This window comes from Platichthys flesus, chromosome 17, assembly GCF_949316205.1.
Source record: "Platichthys flesus chromosome 17, fPlaFle2.1, whole genome shotgun sequence".
In the NCBI taxonomy this organism is placed as follows: Eukaryota; Metazoa; Chordata; class Actinopteri; order Pleuronectiformes; family Pleuronectidae; genus Platichthys; species Platichthys flesus.
In genome coordinates, this window is record NC_084961.1 from 1,407,254 (window position 1) to 1,431,571 (window position 24,318).

The window sequence follows — 24,318 nt, forward strand, 5'->3', positions numbered from 1 at the left end:
AGTCATCAGGAAATCAGTGTAAGCCAATGTAATGTCCTCTGAAGACATGGAGACAATACTTTGTTTGTGTTTTAGAGACAAAAACAGAGACAAATTGACTCTGCATGTGTTTGACTTTTCATATACACACATTTCAAGCAATAAAACCTGTTGGAGGATGTACAGTACACATATCTTATTTATTTACATTTCAAATACGCACAATACTCTGCAATTGAACTCCTTTTTTTGCACTTCTGGTTAGACGCTAAACTGCATTTCGTTGTATAAGTACTTGTACTGTGCAATGATAATAAAGTTGAATCTAATCTAATCCAATAAGGCAATATATAAAAATAATATCAATATGGCGCTTATGAAAATACATCTATTGGGTGAAGAACAAATGAATAAACAAAGTGTGACTAAAAGCTCAGTAAGAACCCTAACCCTAACCCTAAGTTAAAGGGTAATTTCACCAATTAACAGATTCAAACTACACATAATTTCATGTATTCATCCTGAGAGTCTCGTTTGTGTTTGATAAGGTTTGGAGACAATCTGCTGTCTCTCTAGCACAAAAGTCAAAATGGCTTTTATAGTCTCTGTCTTTACGTATCATGTTTGAAATATCATAAAACAAACAGGAAACAGAAATATCTGTTCAGTTCGTCCAGTTTAAACTTCTCCATGTTTTCACAAAGGTCGGATCAGGACAGTTCTGCTGCGGCTCTAGCTTCCCTCTGTAATTCCCTCACGTTCTTATATCTGAATGACTGTTGTGAATTTATTAAGCTGTGTTCAAGTGGTGGGTGGGATGTGATGCAGACGTGTTGTTCCCCTGTGGAGCCTCAAATTGCTCCCTCGGGTGCTGAGACACAAGGAGGCGGGACTGGTTATGGAAACAACACTGCAACACTGCAATGAAAGGTCAAACATGCTTTCAGTTTAATGAATCTGCTCCTCATTAATTCAAAATTTGTGGGTAACATAAAACTAAGAGAACATTTGAGAAACATTTTATTTTCTGTGTAGTGTGGAATCGTTTAATCTATTCATATAATAACTGAACATGAACCTGTGAACATGACGAGTCCAGTTTCATCAAACAAGCCACACAAACAACATTTAGTGGGATTTTTTTTTTTTATTGTTATTATCAATCAAACAGTATGATTTCTACAAACGCAAGAATCCATCACCAATAACAAAGGGGTTGCACATCTGTGAGACCTTTGTCTGGATATTCTTGGAAATAGACATATAAGGGGATGTAATAAATAAATGTATCATACAATTTGAGGTATGCAGAGTAGCTTTGAGAATACAAATGTGGCCATGCCTCCCCCTCGGTGGCAAACACACACAGGCACACACACACGTACACACAGGCACACACTCACACAGATCAGGGGGAGCATTTAACCAAACAGATTACAACATGAGTATCAGACCTTTGAAGCTATGAGGAGAAATGAGAAAGAAAATACAAACTGAATTTTTCACGTGTCATTTACATTTCCCCTCCCGTTGTTTATTTTTGCCTCTTCCTCTTTTAAAAGTTAATGAGATGTTTTCAGTGTCAAAACCACAGAACCTTCTGAGTCCTTTCAGCCGAAGGCAAGTTGCAATACAAACTCCTCCATGACCCTCAAAAAACCCTCGTTCTTCCTTCTTCACGTGTATTGCAACTTTCAAAAACTGAGTTAACACCGTTCGTCGAGTCGCATTTGTGTCTTTAAAGTTCTGTTTGAATGAGCACAAAGGAGAAAGTAGCTTACAAAACACAAATCGCTTTTTGCAGGTACACGTTCAAGCCACACAAGCTCGTTGAGCGAGCGATAACTGACACACTCGGCTCTTTCACTTCTGTTCAAATACCAAAAACGTGACACAATATATAAGCCTTCCACCGTTAAACATGTTCAAACGTCTGAAAAGTCCTCGCTTCGGTGAACGTAGCTCGACCAGAGAAGCTGTGATTGATCAGTGTTCCCTTTTTTTTTTTTAAAGAAAAAGAAATAATAATTCAAATCAAACAAGGACAGGCCTTTAAATTTCATTACAAGTTGATATGAACACGTAATGAGACTCGGGCGTTAAAATCGTCTCCGTGTGCTGAAGACAAAAACCGAGTTCTGTCAAAAATGAGGTTCAGCATTCCTAAGAAGAAGAAGAAGAAGAAGACACTGAGAGAGTTACGCACACGGGCACACAAATGAAAACAGACACATGTACATTGACACATAAACACACGCTGTGAGCTCATCAGTCAGCACTATGACATCATCAACACTGGCTTCTGACATCGTCATGCGGTTCCGTCTTTTCTCTTTGATTGCATCATATCTTGTTGTTGAGTGTACAAATGTTTTTCTCTTTTCTTGTTTTTAAAATTCCACTAGAAACTTTGAATGTTGAAAATCCAGGGTTGTAGCTTAAAGTTCAGAGATTTAAAAAAATAAATGCGTGTTTCAACAAAAAATAAATAAGCAAATCAAAAATAACCATCGTGATGAAGAGAGTCTGATCGAGGGGAGGGGGGGGGGTGATTACATGTATGACCATAAACCATTAACACATGAGCACACATGTTTGTACTTAAAGACTAAAAGTGCCTGGCGGCAATCACATCCGTCGTTATCGAGGGGAAACAGAAAACCTCAGAGAGGGTGACCCCCCCCCCCCGAGAGGGTGACTCCCCCCCGAGAGGGTGAATCCCCCCCGAGCGGTCACAAGGTCCATCTCACAGCCAGAGCAACTAAAAAATGTACAAAATATGACATCATCATGGCCAACACTTCTCCCGCCGTGCTATCGAGGACTCGGGTGTTTTCACATGTTCCACTAAAGTTCCTTTGCAGTGAATTCCTTTGCATGTTTATATATTTTTTTCTCTACACGTATAAAAAGATGGATGTTTGCACAAGCATGCCCCCGGGACGCTGACACATGGAAATGAGAAGCAGACGCTGTACAGAGCACAGACACAAAGATAATTCGGTATAGCCCTTAGTGTGAAGTGTCCATTGTCCCCGGCCTTGAACCCGTCTGACCCCTTTTCCTCTCCACACGAGGCGAGCGGCTGAATTCGCAGGTAACGTGCGCCGTCGTGGACGAAAGGGAGGATCTGCTTAACGGCAATCGGTCGCAAAAAAACAGTAACGTCCGACTTCCAAAACCTGGAGTGTGAAACAGTGTTTGAGGGACGTTTGCTGTGTCAGCGTCAATATTAAAACGTTTGACCCACACAGAGTCTTAAATCTTCAAATTCATTTGATTACGCAAAGGGTCACAGCACAATGATCAACGCTCACGAGAGTTCACTGTACAAAGGCCTTGAGTTAAAGTGGATTGTAGTGGATCTTAAGGCCCCGTCACACCAGAGAGTGGGACATTAAAATTCATCAGAGTCTTTGTGAAATATTTGGATTTAAAAACTCTCGGAGATGTCGAGACTCCCGAGCAGGACTGTCACTTCAGTTTTTATTAAAACTTGTTTGAATTGTAAATATACAGTTTAGAAGCGTATCATACAGTTTGAAGTAGTTTGCCTCGTGAACCAGCGGAGGGCGCTTGACCTGCTGAGCTCTCGACCTATCAGTAGAGTTAGCCAGTATTGTTACGTAGTTTTGCTGAGAAAAAGACGGATGCTAGCAGGCAGAGGCGTCCTGACGGAACAATCAAAGACATTAACGGGGCGGCCTAACGAATACAACGAACAAAGTTTGCTGAATGTAAAAAAATTTCAAACTTTAATTTTTGGGAAAAGTGACAGCCCAGACAGGGTTAGCTGTGAAACAACAGAAGCTAATTGCTAAAATGCTAACCAGCCAGGACACAGCACAGGAAAACTGGCATTTTCTTACATTACACAATTAAATAATCATGGGGGAAAAAAGCTTAACGAGCTCACGGGATTAACGGGCTAACAGTTAGCAGCTAGCTTCTCAGCTCGCTCAACAAATTCGACAAGTTCACAGTTTAATCAAGACGTATTACTTCACCACAAATGTCTGCGTCATTCCCCGTCTAGAAAAAAACTGGCTCTTTTATAAATAAATAAAGGTGAAACGCGTCGCTTATTAGCCACGCTAGCTTACAACGATTCAGATTTATTTATTAGCGTAATTCACAGTTCACCAAAGTTAATCTCGTCATTAAGATTGAATTAAATCCAGTGATCACAACCATCACTGAACCCACGCTGGTGTGACTGGGCGCCTTTACAGCAGCAGCTCGTTTACATTTAGATTTTTGCCGAATAAAGGCATTAATTGTATTTTCCACTTGTTTTGTGAATCGAACCACAAATCCATCATGTGACAGATAACTGCATTCATCTGGATTCAACCTTCATGATAGTCCAATCACAACAATGTTCGGCCTTGAAATGACAAACTGGCTGACTTCAGGATAAATAATCGTTTTATACACAAAGTCCAACAGGGCTCCTTATCGTTAATATCAGGTTAAATCTTATAAAAGAGCAACTTGTTTGGTTTTAAATACTTTTATAAATACAAAGACAAGCAAACCGGTCTGCCTCTGCCTCGGCGCTCCCCGTCATCCACACTGGATTCAAAGACAGAGAAAGTTCTGTCAGAGCGCTCGAGGACTCAGAGGACAGCGCAATAAAAGTCGAGGACAAGTCAATAAATTATAATCGCCGGGTATCCTTCAATAAAAGTCACAGCGAATACCCAGCAGCCTCAAAACTTCACTCATACTGTATTTTTTGCTCTGTTGAAGTGGACGTGTGTGTCTTCCCTTTGCAGAAAATGGCTGAATATTCTTTTCAACACGCGAAGTGGCGAGGAGGGAATCAAGTGGCTCTGCTCACTGGGAGGTTACTGGTGTCGTCCACCACTCGGTGTGCTGGGATGGGCTCGGACCTCTTCCTCATTTCTCTTTCAGACGCCTCGTCTTCCCACTAAATGCCTCAACGCTCTCCTTCCCTCGTCCTGTTTTATATCCTCGGCCTTCACCTCTCCTCCCTCTCTCTCTCTCTCTCTCTCTCTCTCTCTCTCTCCCTCCTCCTCTCACACCGTCACCTCGTTCTTACTCCCAGTCCGCAGTCCGTGGCCCCCCCCTCCTCCGGGGATGAAGTGCAACTGTTCGATGGTGTTCTGCCTCTTGTTGGCGAAGGCCATCCTCCGGGAGTTGGGGTGGCCTCCGCCCGTCCCCCCTCCACCTCCGCCGTGGCCCCGGTGGGGGTCCCAGCCACCGTGCATGCCCATCCCGGGCATGGCGGCGGAGCTGCGCTCGTGGTCGTGGCCTGGCGTCGGGTGGGAGTTCATCTTGATCATGTGGTGGCGCTCCATGGACGGCGTGACGCAGATGTTCTGCTGCGACTGGGCCTTCTGGTGGTGGCTGAGCCGGCCCATGGTGGGCACCATCCCACTTCCTCCACCTCTTTCGCCTCCTCCCATCATCAGCCCCATCGCGATCAGCCGGTCCTCCAGACAGTCAGGGGAGACCAGGAGCCTCTCGTGGGACCTGAAACCAGAGACAGGTTTATTCTGCTGATGTAAAGTCTTCACCCGTCTTTTTGTTTGTCTGTTGTTTGTCAGGCAGAAACTACACAACAGATTTAAACAACACTTGGTGGATTAAACATGGCTCTAAACTTTAAATGGTATAATAAGAAATCAAACATGAAACTTGTCTCTGAATTCAGTCTCATCTAAATCCCCTTTGTTTCCAGGTCAAGAAACAACTGCAGAGCTGAGTTTGACCTTTTCAAAGAAGTCAAATGTTTTAAATCTGAACAGTGTCTGTTATTTCAAATGAACACGATCCCTCACCTCGTCGGACTCTTTAAACTTTAATGAAACTGCTCTGCTCTCGACATTAATCTAATATTTTATTCTCTGATTCCCTTTGCTTTTATTCTGTCTTCATCTCTCCTCCATCTGATTTCCAGACGACCTGCTTCCCTCTCATCTTTCACCTTCTCTGATCTCGTTCCTCTCTCCTTTGTTTTTCATCTCCTTGTCTCGCCTGATTTTCCTCTCATCACACCTCCTCCTCTCATCTTCCTCCTCTCACCTCTGCCGTCCTCCAACTCCTCCGGCCTCTGAACTCACCTGCGGAGCGTCTGCGAGTTGGAGCTCCTGCTGGTGCTCATCATGGCTTTGTAGTACTGGTGCTGCTGGTTCTTGGACAGGCGTGACAGCGTGTTGTCCCCAAGTGCCAGCAGCTGGTCCTGGGAGCGGACGCGGCGCGGCGGCCTGTCGAACGAGAAGCTGGTGTACTGGGTGTTCTGGGAGGGCAGCGGGTACGGGTTCGGGGTGGAGGCGGGGATGTGCGCACGGGGCCGGGAGCCGTTGAGGGGCAGCGTCCCCCGAGAGCCCGGCGTGTATTCACCTCCGTAGGGCAGGTGGTGCTGAGACGAGTGGAAGGACGGCGGCGCGTTGTTGAAGCGGCGCTTGGAGTTGTAGTAGCTGGAGTACTCGTCCAGTTCTTTCTCTGGTTCAGCAAAACAAAGACAGAATCGTGAATTTTAAACACAAGTCATGTTTCTTTATGGATTAATGAGCAAACACTCATCTGCTGATCAGTGTGAAATGACTGAAAGCACCAGAGCAGCTTCTGAATGGAGCTCGCGGTGAGAGCTGTTGCTTCCAAGGTTGAGAATACATTTCAAATCGCAAAAGAAAGAGAGGGAGATAAACAAAAACCATAGAAAATTCAAATGATAAAACAAAGGAGTAGTTGACGGAAGAAAAAGAGGAGAGGAGGGAAATCTTTCACAGGAAAGGAGGTGAAACGCTGTGAAAGATAAACAGCAAAGGGTGAAATGGAGGTGATGGAGTCAGAGTGAATATGGAAAATGGATAATGGAAAAAGAGAGATTGAAAGAAAAGGGGGTGAAAGAGAGGTGTACACTGCATGAGGCTCAACAGGAAAAAGATAAAAGGACGAGTGGAAGAACCAGACTGCAACCGAGGACAGACAAAGCTGTGAGAGACTAAGAAGACATGAACGACGTGAGGATGGAGAAAGGAGCGACAGAAGAAAGAGGAGGAGACGTGGACGGAGCAGTGAGCTTCATTAACAGTGAAATACAGTGTTTCTGTGCTTTCTGCTCCACAGACCACTTTAATCTTCAAAGCATTTCCATGGAAGCAGCTCCCCGAGAGCCAATTTGAAGCTGACCTTTACCCAGCCACCGCTCTACCTCGTCCTCCCCTCTTCTTCTCTCTCTCCCCCTCAGCTCTCCCGCTTCCTTTTGTCTCCTCTTTTTTCCTCCCCTCCTGCTCTCCAGGTTTTCACCGCCATCTTTCCCTTTCTCTCTCTTGCCGTTTTGTCTCGCCCTCGCCCTCCTCTTCATCTCTCTCCCCCCCCACTCTCTGTTTACTCCCGTCCTGTAAGGCCAAATTATCCCTCCGTCCCTCCCTGGCTGCCGACCGCAGACAAAGAAACCTTTATCAGCGTCCGTCTCTCCACGCTGCCGTGTGGGGAGGGACATCATAGGACCAGGGTTCAGGCGGGGGCTGGTTAGAGAGCTCGATCTCTTTGAGACACTAAGTGTTTGAAGACATTCAGCCATTTCATAATCAGACGAGTGAAAACATTGATTCAATGCGACTGGTTTCTGTTTTTGTCTCGTAGCTCGTAGCGCTCACGATTTGCTCTTATGTTTCTGTTTGTTTTAAACCTAAAGGCCTCTGGATGTGGATGATACAGATGGTGCAGTACCACCGGAGATCACCAGGGGGCAGTGAAGCCAGTAGTTTAAGCGAGATGACCAGAAGAGACGATGCTTTTTAGGACGCAGCCGTACGTACGAGAACTTAGGAGAATATCGTGGGTCAAAGATCAGCAAAGCTCTAATTCCACTGGAGGCCAAGCTGCCATTCGCCTTTTGTAAGTGATGCATAATTAAAACCAAGAGTACATCGCACTTAAGAACCAGTAAAGTAAATAAGTCACAGGTGGAACGAATGGAAAAGGATGAATAAAGAATGGGGGGGTGTCTTCACATGACTATAATCAAGTAACAGAGAGAATTCAAGACCGAAGTGTTTCCTCCTCTCGAGTGAAATGAAATAATAAAGAGCTCCATCTGGTCTCGGCTTCCACCTCATTATTGCTTCCACGTACACACACACACGATCGGCCGAGTGGTAACCATCCATCACTCAGCTGCAGAGCCCCCCCCCCCCCTCCACCACCGCCGGCTCCAGCAGTCGCAGGGCGAGAGAGCTTTACACAGACAGAGAGAGAGAGAGAGAGGGAGAGAGAGAGATTGCCAGCCGCTCAAACATCTTTTCTTCCCGATCCACGGCAGCCAGGCCCCTGCAGACCAGCCAGCCAACACCCCTCCCCCCCTATCTCCACATCTCTCCCTCCCTCCAACCCTTTCTCCCTCTAACTGCCTCTCCCTTCATTCTTCCTCCTTCTGCATCTCTATCTCATCCTCAATCGCTCCGTTTTCTTCCTCCTCGTCTGCCCAGTCAGCGTCTTCACGTTTCTCCCATGTTTCTATTTCCTCTCGTCCCTCTACCCCCCCTTCCCCTGCCTCCCCCTTCTTCCTCTGTTCGTTTCTTATCGTTTTTTTATCTCCTTCATTTCCAACCTTTCTCTTCTTCTTGTCATCCACCTCTCACCCTCCCTGATCCCTTCATTTCTTTCCCTCCACTGTTGACTCTGCTGTTCGGCTGTTCAGGACCTGTTTACACGTCCGAGCTGCACCGAGAGGATTATTTGGCTTCGCAGCTGAGTCACAAATCTCCTGGCGGCCATGCCTCTCTGCTCCCGGGAGAATCAGGCGTGTGAAAGTTTGACAAACGGGGACACAATGAGAGACAGAAAAGAAAGACGCAGGGAGGACGAGGGCGAGCTGGCGTGAGAACAACTGGCTCGTAGTCACAGTTTTACAAAGATGTGCTTGTGAGCTTTGAGGACAAAAATCAAAACCAGTAATAAAATCATGATGGCTACACGAGGTGGAGCCAATTCTTCTCTATCGACCCCTGGTGGTTGGCTACAGCACAGGTCATAAACCCTGTCTCCTCCATTTTAGCAGATGAGACATGGACCACGTGCACTTGGACTCACCCAGCCTCTTCAGGGAGCTGTAGCGGTTGATCTCTGGTTTCATGGCGGCGTCGTAGGACGGCGGCAGCTGGGCCAGGTTGTGGAAGGAGTGGGAGAAGGACGGGTGGCTGCTGTTGTGTCGCATGCCGCCGCTGATGATGCTGCCGCCGCCGCCGCCACCTTTCCCGCTACCTGAGAGCAGGCTGGGACCGGAGGAGAGCTGCTGGGTGTTGTTCATACGGGGGCCACGCTCTGGAGAGAGAGAGAGATAAAAGAGGGATGAAGAGAAAGAGGGAGAGGGAGGAAAATGGATTGATGAAGAGTAGGATGATGGTGGTTGAGGGAGAGAATGTGGATGAAGAGAAGGAGATGGAGGATAAAGGAGGAAGAGGATGGAGACGAGGAAGAGGGGATGAAATCAGAGAAGAACAGAAAAGAGAAGAAGAGGAGGAGGACAGAAGACACGAGCGGGTTAATGATCAGTAAACACAGGAAGTGTCTCCGAGCTCCATGGCGACCATCTATAAATACGACTGTGCTGCTTCATCTGAGGCTCCGACACACAAACATATCAACCACATGTAAACACAGAGACACACACAGGGAGTCTGTGCACATTCACATTTATACAAAGTGCAGAAGCAGCACATCGATCGATTCATATAATAAATGATTTATTCTTATGTAAGGCTGGTGGTGAGGGGGAGGGGGAGGGGGGGGGGGCGTCTGTTTTGCAACATGTAAACTCATATCAGTTACATCACACAGGACGTTCATATACAAACAGACGACCCGACAGGAAGTGAGGGGGGGGGGGGTGGGGGGTTCTCTTCTGAAGGTGACGGGTTCGTGTTCATCACAGTGTTACTTCACTTTGTGAGTTTTGGGTCCATGTGACATCGTTCCATCTCTAACTCGAGAGTGTGGACCCCCCCACCCCCCCCCCCCCCCCCCCCCCCCCCGACCCGAGCCCATTGGGTTCAGGTCGGGTTCTGTCACGAGGTAAATCAGGGGAAATATTCAATAACACAATCAGCGAACATTCAATTCACTAAAACCCTGAGAAGCCTTCGGTTCAGCCTCGGTCACTTCAGGCTTGAATCTGACTGTGTAACTGTAGTTTGCTTCGTGGGGGGGGATTTGAGACTGAGCACACGGAGACGCCCCCCCAGCGGTGACCTGACGCTTCTGATTCGAGACGCAGAGAAACTTTATTAACTGGGTGTGAGCAGGAGATGTTTAATAACCGATGTGAGCAGCGGTAAACGATTACACGACTGAGGGAAATTGGCCGTTTGCTGTCGTTTCCTGACCCAATCGATGAGGAGTCCATTCAGGGAGGAAACGGTTATGGGCTGCGATCTCGTTAAGATTACTGTTGGACATATGCTGCTCATTGACCAGTGACAGTAATGGGCAATAATGTGTCTCTGTGAAGCGTCACCCGGGGAACACACACCACATCGACTTCTGCACTGTGCACGTCACACACACACAGACGCACACGAGGAAACAAGTAATGCCAGCTGTGAGATCACATCGTTCTTTAGGAGCAGGACGAAGGTTGAGGGAAATATAACAGATGTTGGGTTTAACGTGTGCTTGTGTGGTTTTATCAGAATTAGCTCGGTCATTTCCACGAGCGCACGTTGTTGGACTCTTTTTGTGTAGCACCTACGACGGCTGACGTGAGGTTTGGTTTTGTGGCGTCACGGTGAAACGAGCCGAGGGTCTGAGTCAGAGAGCTGAAGGGCTCTGATCGTTTCCTCGCTGGAGGTTGTTCACATTATCTAACACCGGAAGAGCGAGAACCAAACCACAGGACAAATATCAGAGTCCATTTCCCCTCTGTGACCTGAAGGGTCGAGCGCAAACGAGCACAGACGAATTAAACTCTTCAAATGGGATCAAAGGCATTAAAGGAAGACTCTGAAATGTTCAAACCCTACAATATGACAGCTTTTTCAATTATTCACTTTATTCCACTGACTGATCAACTGTTTTTAATCAGCTAAAGATGGACGACAGAGGGGACCCCCTCCCCCCCCTCGGACACACAGACAGTGTGACGCCTTCATTGCTCATGGAAAGCTGGTAAATATGAGCATCAGCGTACGGATGTGATTCTTCCCCTGAAGGACACATGTCGATGTAACTGCTCTGAAACGATCTTCATCATCTCATCACGTTTTCACAGAGATCTTATCCAGAATTCTGCAGCGGCCACGTGAGACGCTCTAAATCAGCCTCAGCAAACGTTTCTGAATAAGATCTGAGGATGTGGGAAATGTTCTGGGGGAGATATCACGTGTGCTGGCATTGCTTTTTGGTTTTCTCGGTGCAAAGCCGGAGAAAACAGACTCTGGGAGTGCAGTGACCTGGCTGAGGACCTCAGTTAACGTATCATGTCAGCTGTGAGCACATCACCGCAACACAGAGAGAAGAAGAGGAGGAAGAGGAGGAGGAGGAAGAAGATGGGTTTCCTTCTTCAGCTTGAGAGATTTCATGTTCAGATTTTGTTATGATATCTCTCAGGACCCTGCGCTTGTGCTCAAACGAGGCTCTTGCACCCAGATATTTTGTCGCTTGGACAGATTTCCTGAGCTTCAGCTTCAGCTCTCCTCCTTGTGCTATCGTGAATCGTCTCGGATTTCTTCGTGTCAAGATTACGCGACCAAAAGAATTCCAGGTGTAATGATGACAAATCAAACTGCCCCGTGCTTGTTGTGGTTACTTCTGTTCCTGTAATACATGACATGGATTTCCTTTGCCCTGTATTACAGGAACACAATTCGAAATCAGACGTTTTCATTCATGCAGAGAAGCAGCGGGAGGAGAAGAGCTCAAGCTGGAGCGCAGCCAATCCGACCAATATCTGAGTGCAAGCGCAAGAAGAGGACAGGATCTCGAGTGAGAGCGTTACACAATCTGAACATCAAATCAATAAGATGCTCTTGAATAGAAAAGAAACCCCATAAAAGAGGAAGGAGCACATTTGGAAGCAGGCTGGTGGTGGTGGTGGTGGTGGTGTGTGGAGGGGGGGGGGGGGGGGGGGGGGGGCAGGCTTGCATGAAGCAGAGGGCGGGGCCAGACAACTTGTAGCTCGCACTCTTATCCCTTGTGTGTCACTTTCAACACGCCTGTGTCGTCACAGACACAGATGTGAGTTGACAGTGACACAGCTGTTTAAAGAGCGCAGGACGACAGGCCGTCAAACCAACACAACACAGACACACACAGTGTGGTCGTGAGGCGCCGCCCCGGCCGCGCTGCTGACCACGAGGCTTACCGATGGTCGCAGCGTGTTTGGGGCTGGAAGCACCCCCCTGCTGGTTTAAATGGTGGGGCAAGTTCCCGGCTGCAAAGAGAGCAGAGCTGACAAACTGACAAACCACTGGAGACACGAGAGGCGTGTCGAGTAAGCATTTGTGTCAGCAGAGGGACAGACAGTGGACACACAGGACAGAGAGACAGGCCCTCCAGGAATACAGTGGGTTTATCAGACTGCTGCTCAGACTGTGGCTTCATTTTCATTCAAAACAGAATATTACAGAATATTCAGACAGCAGAAAATGAAACAGCAACGTTTTGATTAATCGCTTTATAATAACCAACATTTGTGAAGTTGGAACTGCTTTTCTCTTTTCTATATCAGCGCATTCTGAAGATATTTGAGTTTGGGATTTATCAATAACAACATTTAATCAAAATAAGAAATTATATCAATAATAATAAATGTTTAAAAACTGTAAAAACCATGTGTTTGTGAGAGATTAGAGTGATTCAGTATTTATAGAGCCTGGATTCTGAGTTAGTGTTTGTGGACGTGCACTTCAGATCCCAACCACACGTCCAGCTCCAGTGAGGAGGTGCTCCAGCTCCGGCTCTGAGGAGCACCTCCTTCACAGGAGCTGCTCCGGCTCTGAGGAGGAGCAGGAGCCTCGACAGCAACAGGGACAAAACAGGCTCGGCTTATTTTCATTTGTTAGATTCATTAGAGCAAATATTCAGATCCCGGAGAGACTGTCGGCAGAGAAGTGAGAGACAGCAGCCGAGCGACAGAGAGACAGAGGAAGTCAGAGAGAGAGAACAGTGTGTGTTGTTGTTGTGTGTTGTTGTTGTGTGTACACACGGTAAACGTACGACAAGACAAATCCATTCACGCTCAGAGAGAAAATATTAGTTAAATGTGAATAAAACAAGAGAAATGTGAATGTTTGAACTCTCATCTGTTGAGAAAACATAAATACATAAATTACAAATTCAAAAAAAATACTGTTTCTTATAAACATATAAAAGATTTATAGTTATCTATATATATAATTAAAGTATGTACAATTATTAGGAAAAGAGCTCAGATATTAGAAATACTAATTAAACATTTAAATAAAGTCAAGGGATTCAGTGACAGTGACATTATCAACATTTAGTTAAATAACACATTTGTAAATAAAAAAGAATAATCATACAGAATTATGTAATATGAAAGTTATATGATTATTATAAATTTTCTAGCATTTTCTTTTTCTTTCTTTTCCTAGTTTTAGAAAATCATTTATTTGAATCTCATTGAGCTCGTGTCTGAAAACAGCTTGATGCTGCGATTGAACTGGGATCTTCATGATTTGGCCTCAAATCTTCTTTTCAGTGTCGGTAATCAGATTTTTGTTTTATTATTGATCTGATCAGTTCTCACGTGAACGTGTGGACACTCACTGCGGTTGTCTTTGCTCTGCAGGACGGGGGTGTAGAGGTTTTTGGACGTGCGTCCGTCCGAGGTGGGGCTGGTCAACATGTTGGTGTTGTTCCTCTCTCCCTGCTGCACGGGGCTGGACTGGTGACGCAGGATGTCCACCAGTGATCTGACACAGCAGAGGACGGACGGAGGGACGAGAGGAGGAGGAGGGAGCGAGACGGACAGAGAGGTGAGGAGGAAGAATATCCAGACAAACAAAATTCAGACGAAATCAAATCAGGTTCTGTGCATCTTGCTTTGCTCCACATGACGTCTGTTGACACCTGGATGGACACCTGGTCTCACCTGGGCATGTTGACGTCTCGGTTTCGGGGTCGGCGCGCCACCTTGCTGAAGGCGATCCTGACGCCCACCGCCAGGACCAGCGTGAAGGAGATCACTCCTCCGATCACGTAGGCCGTGCTGATGTCAGGAGAACCAAACGTGAGCTCACGTTACAGAAAGACAAAACTCTTCTCTTTCATATCTTTGTGTGTGTGTGTCTCCCTCTTTGAGTCCAGACCCTCACCTGCTGGTCTGCAGCGGGAGCGTCTCGAAGTCCGGGTCCTGCTTGCTGCCGGTGGGCGCGGTGGAGGTGACCTGCGGGTCGGCCCACACGGGCGACTTGTAGTTGTTGCAGGCCTCCTGGTCCAGCCGGGTCCTGGCGTGCTCGCAGCAGAAGCGGTAGTGGCAGGTGCCGCAGCAGTAGATGTAGCTGCCTTTGGAGCAGTTGAAGGTGGTGTCGAAGTGGCCCATGACGTCGTAGTAACCCCTGAGGAGACATTTAGTCAGTGATGTTACACAGTTTGTGACCTAATTGACCCAATTCCTACAAACCAGTGGAAACAGAACACAGATATTTAGAAAAACAAAAAATCTAATGTTCAGAAAACATCACATTCCTCAGACTGTCCTTTGCTGCAGCTCCTCTTTTCAGCCTCTGTCTCAAACACCTGGTTTTAGCTCCTGTCCCTTTAAATCCAGTCTGCTCTGATTGGTCAGCTGTTCCTCTCTGTTGTGATTGGTCAAAGGAACTTGCTTTGCCTGGGACATGTTTAACTTTATAATATTTGCCAAAGTTTCCAGGTTGAACGACATGTTTCCACGAAATCATGTCAACGAGCATCGAGGTTAGTTTTATATTGTTTGGTGGGTGTGTCACAGGTATCGTCCAATCAGCAGCGTGTATATAAAGATCTCTACAGCCGTGGCAGCTGCTGTTTGATCTTCATATCAACTGAAACAATGACATTTACTGACTGACTGTGGACTATAGTGGATCTGATCTGGATGTTGGATCATGATCTTGCTGGTTGCTGACCATAGACTGTGATTGCAGCAGAACTGCTTGGCGTGTCATGTTGGGGTTGTCCTTCAGAATGTCTACCCTCATCAATGCTGCTGAAAACTTAATCTTGATGATGTTCTCCTGCACGTGGCATCTATTGCACTTGTGTCCGTCCTGGGAGACGGATCCTCACATGTGTCTCTGAGGTTTCTATGTATTTGTACCTGTTAAAAGGGTTTTTAGTAGTTTGTCCTGACTCTTGCTGAGGGTTAAGGACAGAGGATGTCACACCCTGTTAAAGCCCTATGAGATGAATTGTGATTCGTGAATATGGGCTATACAAATAAAATTTGATTGATTGACTGATTGATCTAACCCTGATACAGAGCATCACTGTTTACATTAAACTTTCACTCTGTTGAGTCGTTTCAGGAGAAATGTTTTCAGTGGAGCGTTCTTTACAAAATGTTTCTCCTTTAAAAGTTGAATATCGAGGAGAATATAATGCAAACACTGTAGAATGAGCTCAAACTGCAGCTGAGCGAATGTGTGCGTGACTCTCCACCTCGGCTGCCAACAGGCTGCTGCTCTGCAGAGGCTGTTTCCAATGAGCTAGTGCACATCTCTCCTCTCTTCTCCCACTGGGTTTGAGGCATGTTGTGAGCTGCCTACGTGCTCCATGCACCATGTTGTGTTGATGGAACAGATCTGATCTGTGCAGCTGGAGGAAGTGTGATGTCTGACAAGATGGAAAATATTCATGTGCGAGCCTCAGAAGAATTTCTCATTATTTTTTTTTCAACACAAGTAGAATGTCTGAGAAAGAAATAAGATATGTTTTAAATATATTTTAGAATTCAGAATATCCACACGTGGAAACTTCTCCGATCGTCAGTTTGTTAAACGCAGGATTCAACCTCAGTTATTAAACTGAAACCTTCTCGTGATCTCACTGCACATCGAATAAAAACCAGGAGAGATTCACGACAGATTCATAGATGGTGTTTGTCATGTGACGTGTCAGCGTCCGATTTAGAGCCATCGCATGTTGCCTAGCAACAGCAGGACGCCTCTGAGTGGAGCCGGTTTATGGAATCAGAAAAAGATTCAGAAGAATCATCGTAATCAGAAGATTCATCAGAATCATCAGGATCATCAGAATCATCAGAATCATCAGAATCATCAGAATCATCAGAATCATCAGAATCATCAGGATCATCAGAATCAATCAGAATCAGATGAATCAGAAAAAGATTCAGAAGAATCAGAAGAATCATCAGAATCATCAGGATCATCAGAATCAATCAGAATCAGAAGAATCAGAAAAAGATTCAGAAGAAGATCATCAGAATCATCAGAATCATCAGAATCAATCAGAATCAGAAGAATCAGAAGAATCAATCAGAATCATCAGAATCATCAGAAGAATCATCAGAATCATCAGAATCATCAGAATCAGAAGAATCAGAATCATCAGAAGAATCATCAGAATCATCAGAATCATCAGGATCATCAGAATCAGAAGAATCATCAGAATCGATCAGAATCATCATCAGAATCATCAGAATCATCAGAATCATCAGAAGAATCATTAGAATCATCAGAATCATCAGAAGAATCAGAAGAATCAGAATCTGTTCATATATTCCATTTATATTTCCATTTATATTCCATGTATATTTCTAACTGTACTTCATATTTATTTACATATTCCATCTCTGCAATTTAACTGCAATTTGTTTGCACTTCTGGTTAGATGCTAAACCGCATTTCTTTGTATATGTACTTGTACTGAGCAATGACAATAAAGTTGAAACTAATCTAATCTAATCATCAGAATCAGAAGAATCAACACATCACAGGGATGAAATAAAATAGAGACATGACATGAACTTCCCTCCACCTCATCAAACTGATTCAACCCATCGTCTTGAATCCAGAAGATCTATCTGATATATTAAGAGTATTTTTAAATCACTCTTTGATTTATTCAATTTTTCCATAAGCTAAATCATGTTAAATCAAACGTCAGCAATTTCATTCAAATCTTTTCATTAACCCTAACCCTTCTGATTTAAAACACGTCTTATTAAAACATTAAACATGATTTAAAGAGATTATTAGTGTAAATTTCAAATCAACATTAGCTTTGTTGTTTACCTGCACACGTCCACATCCACCAGCTGCCGGGGGGGCGGAGCCACCTGGGCCGCCCCGAGTGGAGGCTTCAGGGCGTCGGCCGTCATGTTCCGGGGCAACATGGTCTGAGGGAGGGGCTTCGGAGGAAGCTCGGCCACGACTGGTGGAGCAGGGTCGTCCCCGTCCTCCACCTCGGCCGCTTTGGGCGCCACTTTGGGTCCGGCGGGCGGCGGCGGCAGCCGGGGCTTGTAGCCGGTCAAGAGGAACAAGGTGGAGCTTGATTGGCCGCCGCTGCCGGTCAACGTCCTCGCGTCGCCATCGACAGCGCGTCCTGCCCGGGTGGCGGTTAGCGAGGACACGGCAAGGCAGGAGAACAGCAGGACAGCGAGGGACGAGTGAGACATCCCTCCGGACACTGTGGGTTTCATCGTCTTTACCACAAAGTTCAGGAACCGACGTAAAAAAAAAAGATGGCGGCTCGTTGATGTATAAAAAGGCTCAATATGAAAAGGTCAGACTCTGAAGTCACAGGTTCGAGTCCACGTGGCGCAGGAGCGAAGGTTTATCTCTGGTTCCTCAACGGGCTTCACTCCTTCAGCCTAATGTAAACATGTCTCTGCGTACGAACCCGTCCCTTAAGCAGCTTCTGTAAACATCGAGGTCTGTCAGCGTTTCTCAGGCCCCAGACAAAGTGCCTGTGAAACGGCTAAAGTCTGAAATCATCTTAAATTAAACTGGCCAGAAGTGTAGAATCGTTGAAACAGAAAGTAATCTCTTTTCTTTTCGTAAACAAAATGAGAGCGAGAAAAATGTAAACTCTTAACGAGTCTGCAGAGTTTTCCTTTATGGCACGAAAGTTACAATTCACATAAGAGACGGAGCTGGACACCGTCTGTAAACTGGAGCTGAATGTAAACTTGTGTTTCTCTCCTTCAATGAGCTGTGACGGATGTCGGAAGAATTCTTGTGGGCGTTTGGCACTTCTGTTGTTCTGCGTGGAAACGGACGCGTGAAATCATACGTGGAAAAAAAACGACAACGCAGAGTGTGTGTTCAAGCTCCGCGTGTGTGTTTGTGTGTGTAAACAACACAGCTGGCTGCTTTGAGTGAGTCTAACAAAGCTGTGACCTCTTTCAGAAGGATTTCAGTAAAGGTCAAGATGCTTGAAGTTTTGGTTTAAATCTGAAACGTGGATTTAGACGTCACCGATCTGAGAGAAGTTCTGTAAATGAGCAAGGCATTCACCAAACAGTGATCGACAGCGACGGGATCACAGAAATGTGCGTTCGATTCCCTTGTGTGAGTGTCTCTGCTCTGAGTTGAGCTTGGCCCAGCAGAAGAGAACGAAGGAGGGCTTGGGCCCGGTTCGAGCAGGGCAGCGAGGTTCTGCCCACAGAACAGACATGAAAATGTCCGGATTCATCCGTCAGCACGGCGGAACACGGGAGGACGACGGGGAACTCGGCGCGGCCACGATGCGCCGCGGCACTCGGACGCCCGCCGCCGGGTCACAGGTTCGGTTCGGACGCAGCTCGAAAGAGAAAAGTCACAACTCACGAATCGGCTTTCATGCAAACGGAGGAAATGTGTGTTTCCTGCGCTGACTCCCTGAATGTGTGTGCGTGCACCGACGTGAAGGTCACGTGAAGGTCACATGAAGGTCACGTGAAGGTCACGTGCAGGTCACGTGAACATCGTGAGGCGCTCGGTGGATGTGAAGGTTTCGTATGGCTGGTGCTCGTATGGCTTTAGGTCGCTTCCTCTCACAGACTGAGTCCTCTTACACCGAGAAGGTAAAAACAGTGAAAGGTTTTAAATTGCATGTTTCGAGTGAAAGAAGAGGAAGAATGTTAAAAAGAAGAGAAAAGGTTGAAGAGGTCGCCGGGGTCGGATAAGGGAGGGGCAAGGGGGGGGGGCACGTGAGGAAGAGACGACTCGGAGTGAGAGAAGCTTCTCTCCTAGAAGCAACTGGAAGAAGGAGATAGGAAAAGTGTCAGCAGTGTTTCACAGACTGAGACGACAGTGACTCTCTGAGTCTTTGAGATAGCAGCAGCAGCGGAGGAGGAGGAGGAGGTGGAGGAGGTGGGGCTTGTATTTATCAGCTTCAGACGGAGGCTTGTCAGTCAAACGCCGTCCTGCTGAAGCCGTGTAACGTTCAGTCAGAAGCACTTTGAACCATTAAAGCACTGATCCTGGTCCCGGGAGGAGAAGAGTCTTGAGAGCAGCAGAACCACAGAGAGACGTGAACTGTAGGAACTCTCCTCAGGTGGAACGGGTGGAGGAGCAGGAGGTTGGAGACACAGTCAGCTCGGCTCCTGCTTTTGGTTTCACTTGTAACAAAAGAAACGACAGACGAGACGGGAAGAGGCTCAGGAACCTGGATTCCCAACAGCATCAAGAGGAGGAGGAGGAGGAGGAGGAGGAGGAGGTGCAGCCGTCACCTGCTCGCCGTCTCTTCAGGTTCACATCCACTCCACAGGCTTCACACTGAAGGAGAAGAAAACAGAGAGTTTGATTCAATCTGTGGTTTGTTCTTCAAGTAAAAATGTTTTCAATCTATTTTACTATCTCACTAAATTCATTACATTGAGATTTGTTTTCATCTTTTCCCCCAAAAACCACAACACGTCTGAACATTCTGTCTGAAATGAGATGAATGAGGAGGAAACTTTTCCGGCTTCTTCTTCTGACGAGAAACAAACTCGCACATTTTGTCACAAATCGAAAATAACAATCAAAACAACAGCGAAGTTTACTGAGGCGAAAACAAACCAGGGAATCAAACCTCCGGCAGAACTTGTTGTTCTGTTGATGATCTTGACTTCATCACTTCCTGTGTCAGAACAACAGACTTTCTACAGGAAGAGATGATTTTATATAAGACTCCGGCCTCCAGCATCTTCACGTCAAGCTTATTGAAAGCTTGATTAGACCTGAGACTCTGCTGAATGGAGGGGCCTATGGCACAGACACATACACACACACACACACACACACAGACACACACACATCAGCTGACAGAGGAGATGGGAGCAGCCGTGATCTGACTTTGATAAAAAGAGAGCAGGCGACATGACAGCTGCCATATGGACTCATCTGACAGAGGGGCCGAGCAAAGAGACCACAGATGTGTGTGTTTGTGTGTGTGTGTGTGTGTGTGTGTGTGTGTGTGTGTGTGCTGTTTGCAGAATGAGGCCTGCAGCGTCAGAGACTCAGCACTGCTGTCAGGAGGAAATCTAACAAACAGATCTTTTCTCCCTCTTGTTAAATACTTTCGAATGTTGTGTCTTCGTTAACCTCATGAACTGAACTCTATGTAAATGTCTGCCGTGACCTTTGACCCCCTGTGAAGCCAAAGAACTGGTTTTGGAATGTTTGATAATTCAATGTGCTTGTTTGCCGATATGACAACTTTTATTTTACAGAAACGTTTATTTAAACATTTGACATAAACAAAAATGTTTATTTCTTAATTCCACTTGGAAACAAAAGAAAAGGGATCAGCAGCAGCAACACAACTCTGCAGCCAACACAAGCATCAGAGCTGCAGCTTCTAAAGACAAATATGTTTTAACACACAGCATCAGAAAGATAACATGCAGAGAATAATTATCAAATTATATTTAAAAAAGGACGTTATTCTCTCATAACGGAGGAGGAGGATAAGAGTACAGGATGTTCAGATTCCAGGACTGGGCCGGGACTACTTCCTGGATCACAGTTAACCTACATGGTCTCAGCTGGAGAGTTCTGGCTCCACATCAGCGTGTCTCCACCTCCAGGGCTTTTCCAACCCGCTTCCTCAGATGTGGTAATTAAGAAACCCCCTCTGACACACAGCTGAACCTCCACCGGCTTCCAAGGCCACAAACACATTCAATCCAATCAAAATGAATAAGAAAGGAAATAAAATAACTAGCATCAGATGTGTTGAAGGATTTCATCTGGACCTGGTGTCTCCAGGTTTACACGATACTGTTATTTTTAATGCTTATGAAAACACGATGGTCTCAATCTAAAAATCAACACTGTGATAATCGAGGGGTATTCTGCTTTTAACTAATTATTCGTTATCATATTAATATTAAAACATTATGAGTCAGATTATTTCCTGAGATGTGTTTCTAGTTGTTGAGTGAATACAACTCTACATTGTATTTTACATTTTATTTATGTATTTGAATTAGGTCGTCCAAACCTTAGCAAATACACTTTATTTGATTTAATTACATTTTAAAAACAAATAAACAAACAACAGCATGAACATGAGCCTTTGAACTTGTCACAGGCCTTTGATCTTGGAGCTCAGATATTACATCACATGTCTTTGATCTTCTATAGTTCTATAGGATCTTATCCTCGTTCCTCTGGGTTGATTCTGAAACTCGTTTTCTGTCGAGCTGTTTCTAAAAAGCTCGACATGTCGGGAGGAGAGGAAGAGGAGTGCCCTGACCGATCAGACTACCAGGAGTTTGTCAGGATGGAGCTTCTCCTGGAGAAGCTGAAGCTGTTGAACTACGAGGAGGAGGTGGTGGCCCGACACAACCTGAAGCCCCTGAACAGACATTACTTTGTCGCCAGTCGATATCTGCCTTCCGACCCCGACGAGCAGTTCCACATGTTCAGCGTCATCGCAGCCTGGCTCATCAACACGGCAGGGCGCTCGATCCCGGCGCCTCAGGAAGACGACGACCCGACTGCCACCGCGTCCAGCATCCTGGCCGAGCTCAGGGCCCTCGGCGTGAAGGTGGATGTCCCACCATCAGACCTCCTCCAGGGCTCTGGGGAGTTGGTCGTCTTTGTGCTGTACCAGCTGGCCGAGAAGGCCCTGAAGAAGACCGGGTTCTCCTTTAAAAGACCGACCCACGCGAGAGAAAGCTCAGAAGATGAGTTCATGACGGAGGACGAGGCCGAGCTGAAGTTCGACGATGAGGAGGATGAGATGAGCGATGACGAGGAGGAGAAGGAGATGGATCAGGAGGCAGTGGATCCAGCAGAGTGGAGGCTGGAGGTGGAGAGAGTCCTGCCTCAGCTCACAGCCCCGATCCAGACCGACTACACGGACTGGAGGAGCCACGTGGACCAGCTGCATCAGCACAGCGGCACAATCGATTCTTCCCTCCAACAGACCAAGAGCTTTCTGCACAAGCTGCAGGAGGACATCAGCAGCAGCATGAAGAAGCTGAGCAGCAGAGAGACGGCCATCTCCTCCCAGCTCAAGCATCTGATCCAGGAGCACCGCGACGGTCAGGCTAAGAAGACAGACGCCTCGGAGCGATACGAGAAGGCCACCAGACGGATGATGGACAGGACCCGAGTCATGGCCGAGGTCAACGACAATCTGAGGGAGGTGAAGAAGCAAATGGAGGAGAAAGGCAGGAGCATGTCTGACGAGGCCCCGCTGGTGAAGATCAACCAGAGCTTGGTGAAGCTGAAGCAGGAGATGGCTGAGATGGACGTGACCATCAGCGTCTTCCAGCACATGCTGCTGCAGGCCAGACTCCGGGAGAAGCACAACATGATGTGTGACATGTACGCCAGCAGCCCCCCCGACCCGGCCACCGAGCCCCTCAGCACCAGATGAAGAGGCCGAGGACTTCAGAGGGGACATGTCTCCGTGTGACGTCAAACACCACTAAGGACAAAACAAGTCTCAACTGCAGGGATACGGTTGTGTACACATTTTGTTCACTCGACTCCGATGAGTGTGTTAGGATGTTTACAGACATGTGCAGAATAAAACATGAGATTTCATTCTTCTGGAACATCAACCATGTCCTCCTGGTTTCTTCTTTACTGTAGGACTGCAGCTTGTGGCTGAACGTCTGTCTGTCTCCATCTTCCTGCCTTTCCGGTCGTCATGCTGAGACCTGCTGTGTGTCCTACACACACACGTATAGATTTGTGTAGCTGCCTATGTGCCTGCTGCTCGGCCTTCCTGCCCACAGCATGTGTCAGAGCATGAACCTTTAATGAACCTCAGAAGAAGAGGTTTCATTTTATATCTGACCTGCAAACAGCTGGAGACGGATCTGAATGCTCCTGAGAAGCTCCGGTTGCCTTCTTCATATCTGAGTATGATGCAATCAACAGGCGAACAAGACAAACGTTGTGTTTCTCTGAGTTTGAACATGTTTTATATAAAGTACATGTGTAAATGTGTTATATATAATGTCTGTAACACTTATATCCAGGCCCTTATACATAAATACAATATGTGCCTGTACATGTGTGTGAGCCTGTGGATCGCTGCTGCCTCACTTCCTCTTACAGGGACACGTGAACTTTAAAGACACAGAAGCCCCCCCGACAGGCAGTGAATTAGTGCAGCAGACCCCCTGTCACACACAGACACACACGCACACACCTCCTGACTTCATCCATTCACCCCCTCCCTCCCTCCCTCCCCCCCGGTGCGTGGGCCGTCTCTCAGAATACTGCAGTGTTGAAAAAGAGAGAAAGTGAAAAAACAAAGGGAAGAGAAAGAAGGAGAAATAACTACGTCTGTTTGCGTCGCCACCATCTGGATTCACTGGATCTTTGTTTTTCTTTGTGTGTTGTGTTTTTCTGCAGCGTCACACAAACACACAAACAAGCGTCAGTGGGTCGATGCTGCCGTTGGTCAGCTCGGCCTTCGTCTCACACGTCTCACTCCTCTTCCTCCTGCCTCCTCTTCCCAACATCACTCTCATTCCACTCACATCTTTCCCCCCTCTCTCTCTCGCTCGTCTCGTTCCCCCCGCTCCCTCCCTCCCTCGCTCCCTCCCTCTCTGGAGCATGCTGGGAAATGTGCCAGTGCATAAGGGCATGCAGCAGTATGGCTGTGTATTGGGATATGGACTGGGGCGAAGCTGGCTCTGCGGTGAACTCTGTCCGTAAAGGTCAGTGCACCGCCCTTGGTCCTGACACAGTGCTGGAGTAAAACGGGTTTCAGAATAAAAATCCATTAATGTAGCCTAGTTTTCAGCTGATAGTGTGGAGTATCACAGGAGGCTTCCATTAGCTCTCATCAGGGCCACGCCACATAATGTGCTAACCATTGATTTCAGTGGAGTCCTCGGATGTGCGCTGGGTCGAGCCGCGATGAAAACCTCATTTTACACGCTAACGTAAATAAGTGAGTTTAAAGCTG

General features: G+C 46.6%; 2 protein-coding genes across 2 annotated transcripts; one reads left to right on the forward strand and one right to left on the reverse strand.

Moving 5' to 3' along the window:
* Window positions 1–1,117: 1,117 nt before the first annotated feature.
* Window positions 1,118–19,601, reverse strand: LOC133972076 (protein shisa-7-like). The gene is made up of 7 exons (XM_062409292.1): window positions 17,208–19,601; window positions 14,289–14,531; window positions 14,066–14,182; window positions 13,741–13,886; window positions 9,046–9,276; window positions 6,069–6,450; window positions 1,118–5,478 (listed from the first exon to the last, which is right to left on the reverse strand). Exons 1-7 carry the CDS (start codon window positions 17,612–17,614, stop codon window positions 5,022–5,024), a joined length of 1,983 nt encoding a protein of 660 aa, XP_062265276.1. The 5' UTR covers window positions 17,615–19,601; the 3' UTR covers window positions 1,118–5,021.
* A 2,005-nt stretch (window positions 19,602–21,606) lies between these two features.
* Window positions 21,607–22,770, forward strand: LOC133972677 (intraflagellar transport protein 57 homolog). The gene has a single exon (XM_062410243.1). The coding sequence runs from the start codon at window positions 21,607–21,609 to the stop codon at window positions 22,768–22,770; it is 1,164 nt and encodes a 387-aa protein (XP_062266227.1).
* The last annotated feature ends 1,548 nt before the right edge of the window (window positions 22,771–24,318 follow it).

What these genes read in the sequence shown, in the direction of transcription:
- LOC133972076 (XM_062409292.1), bottom strand. Translation starts at nt 17,614, where the DNA reads ATGAAACCCACAGTGTCCGGAGGGATGTCTCACTCGTCCCTCGCTGTC. An exon ending in CTCCCGCTGCAGACCAGCAG is followed by an intron (nt 14,183 to 14,288) that starts GTGAGGGTCTGG and finishes TCCTGACATCAG; the next exon opens with CACGGCCTACGTGATCGGAG. An exon ending in AACTCGCAGACGCTCCGCAG is followed by an intron (nt 5,479 to 6,068) that starts GTGAGTTCAGAG and finishes CTCTGGTTTCAG; the next exon opens with GTCCCACGAGAGGCTCCTGG.
- LOC133972677 (XM_062410243.1), top strand. Translation starts at nt 21,607, where the DNA reads ATGTCGGGAGGAGAGGAAGAGGAGTGCCCTGACCGATCAGACTACCAG.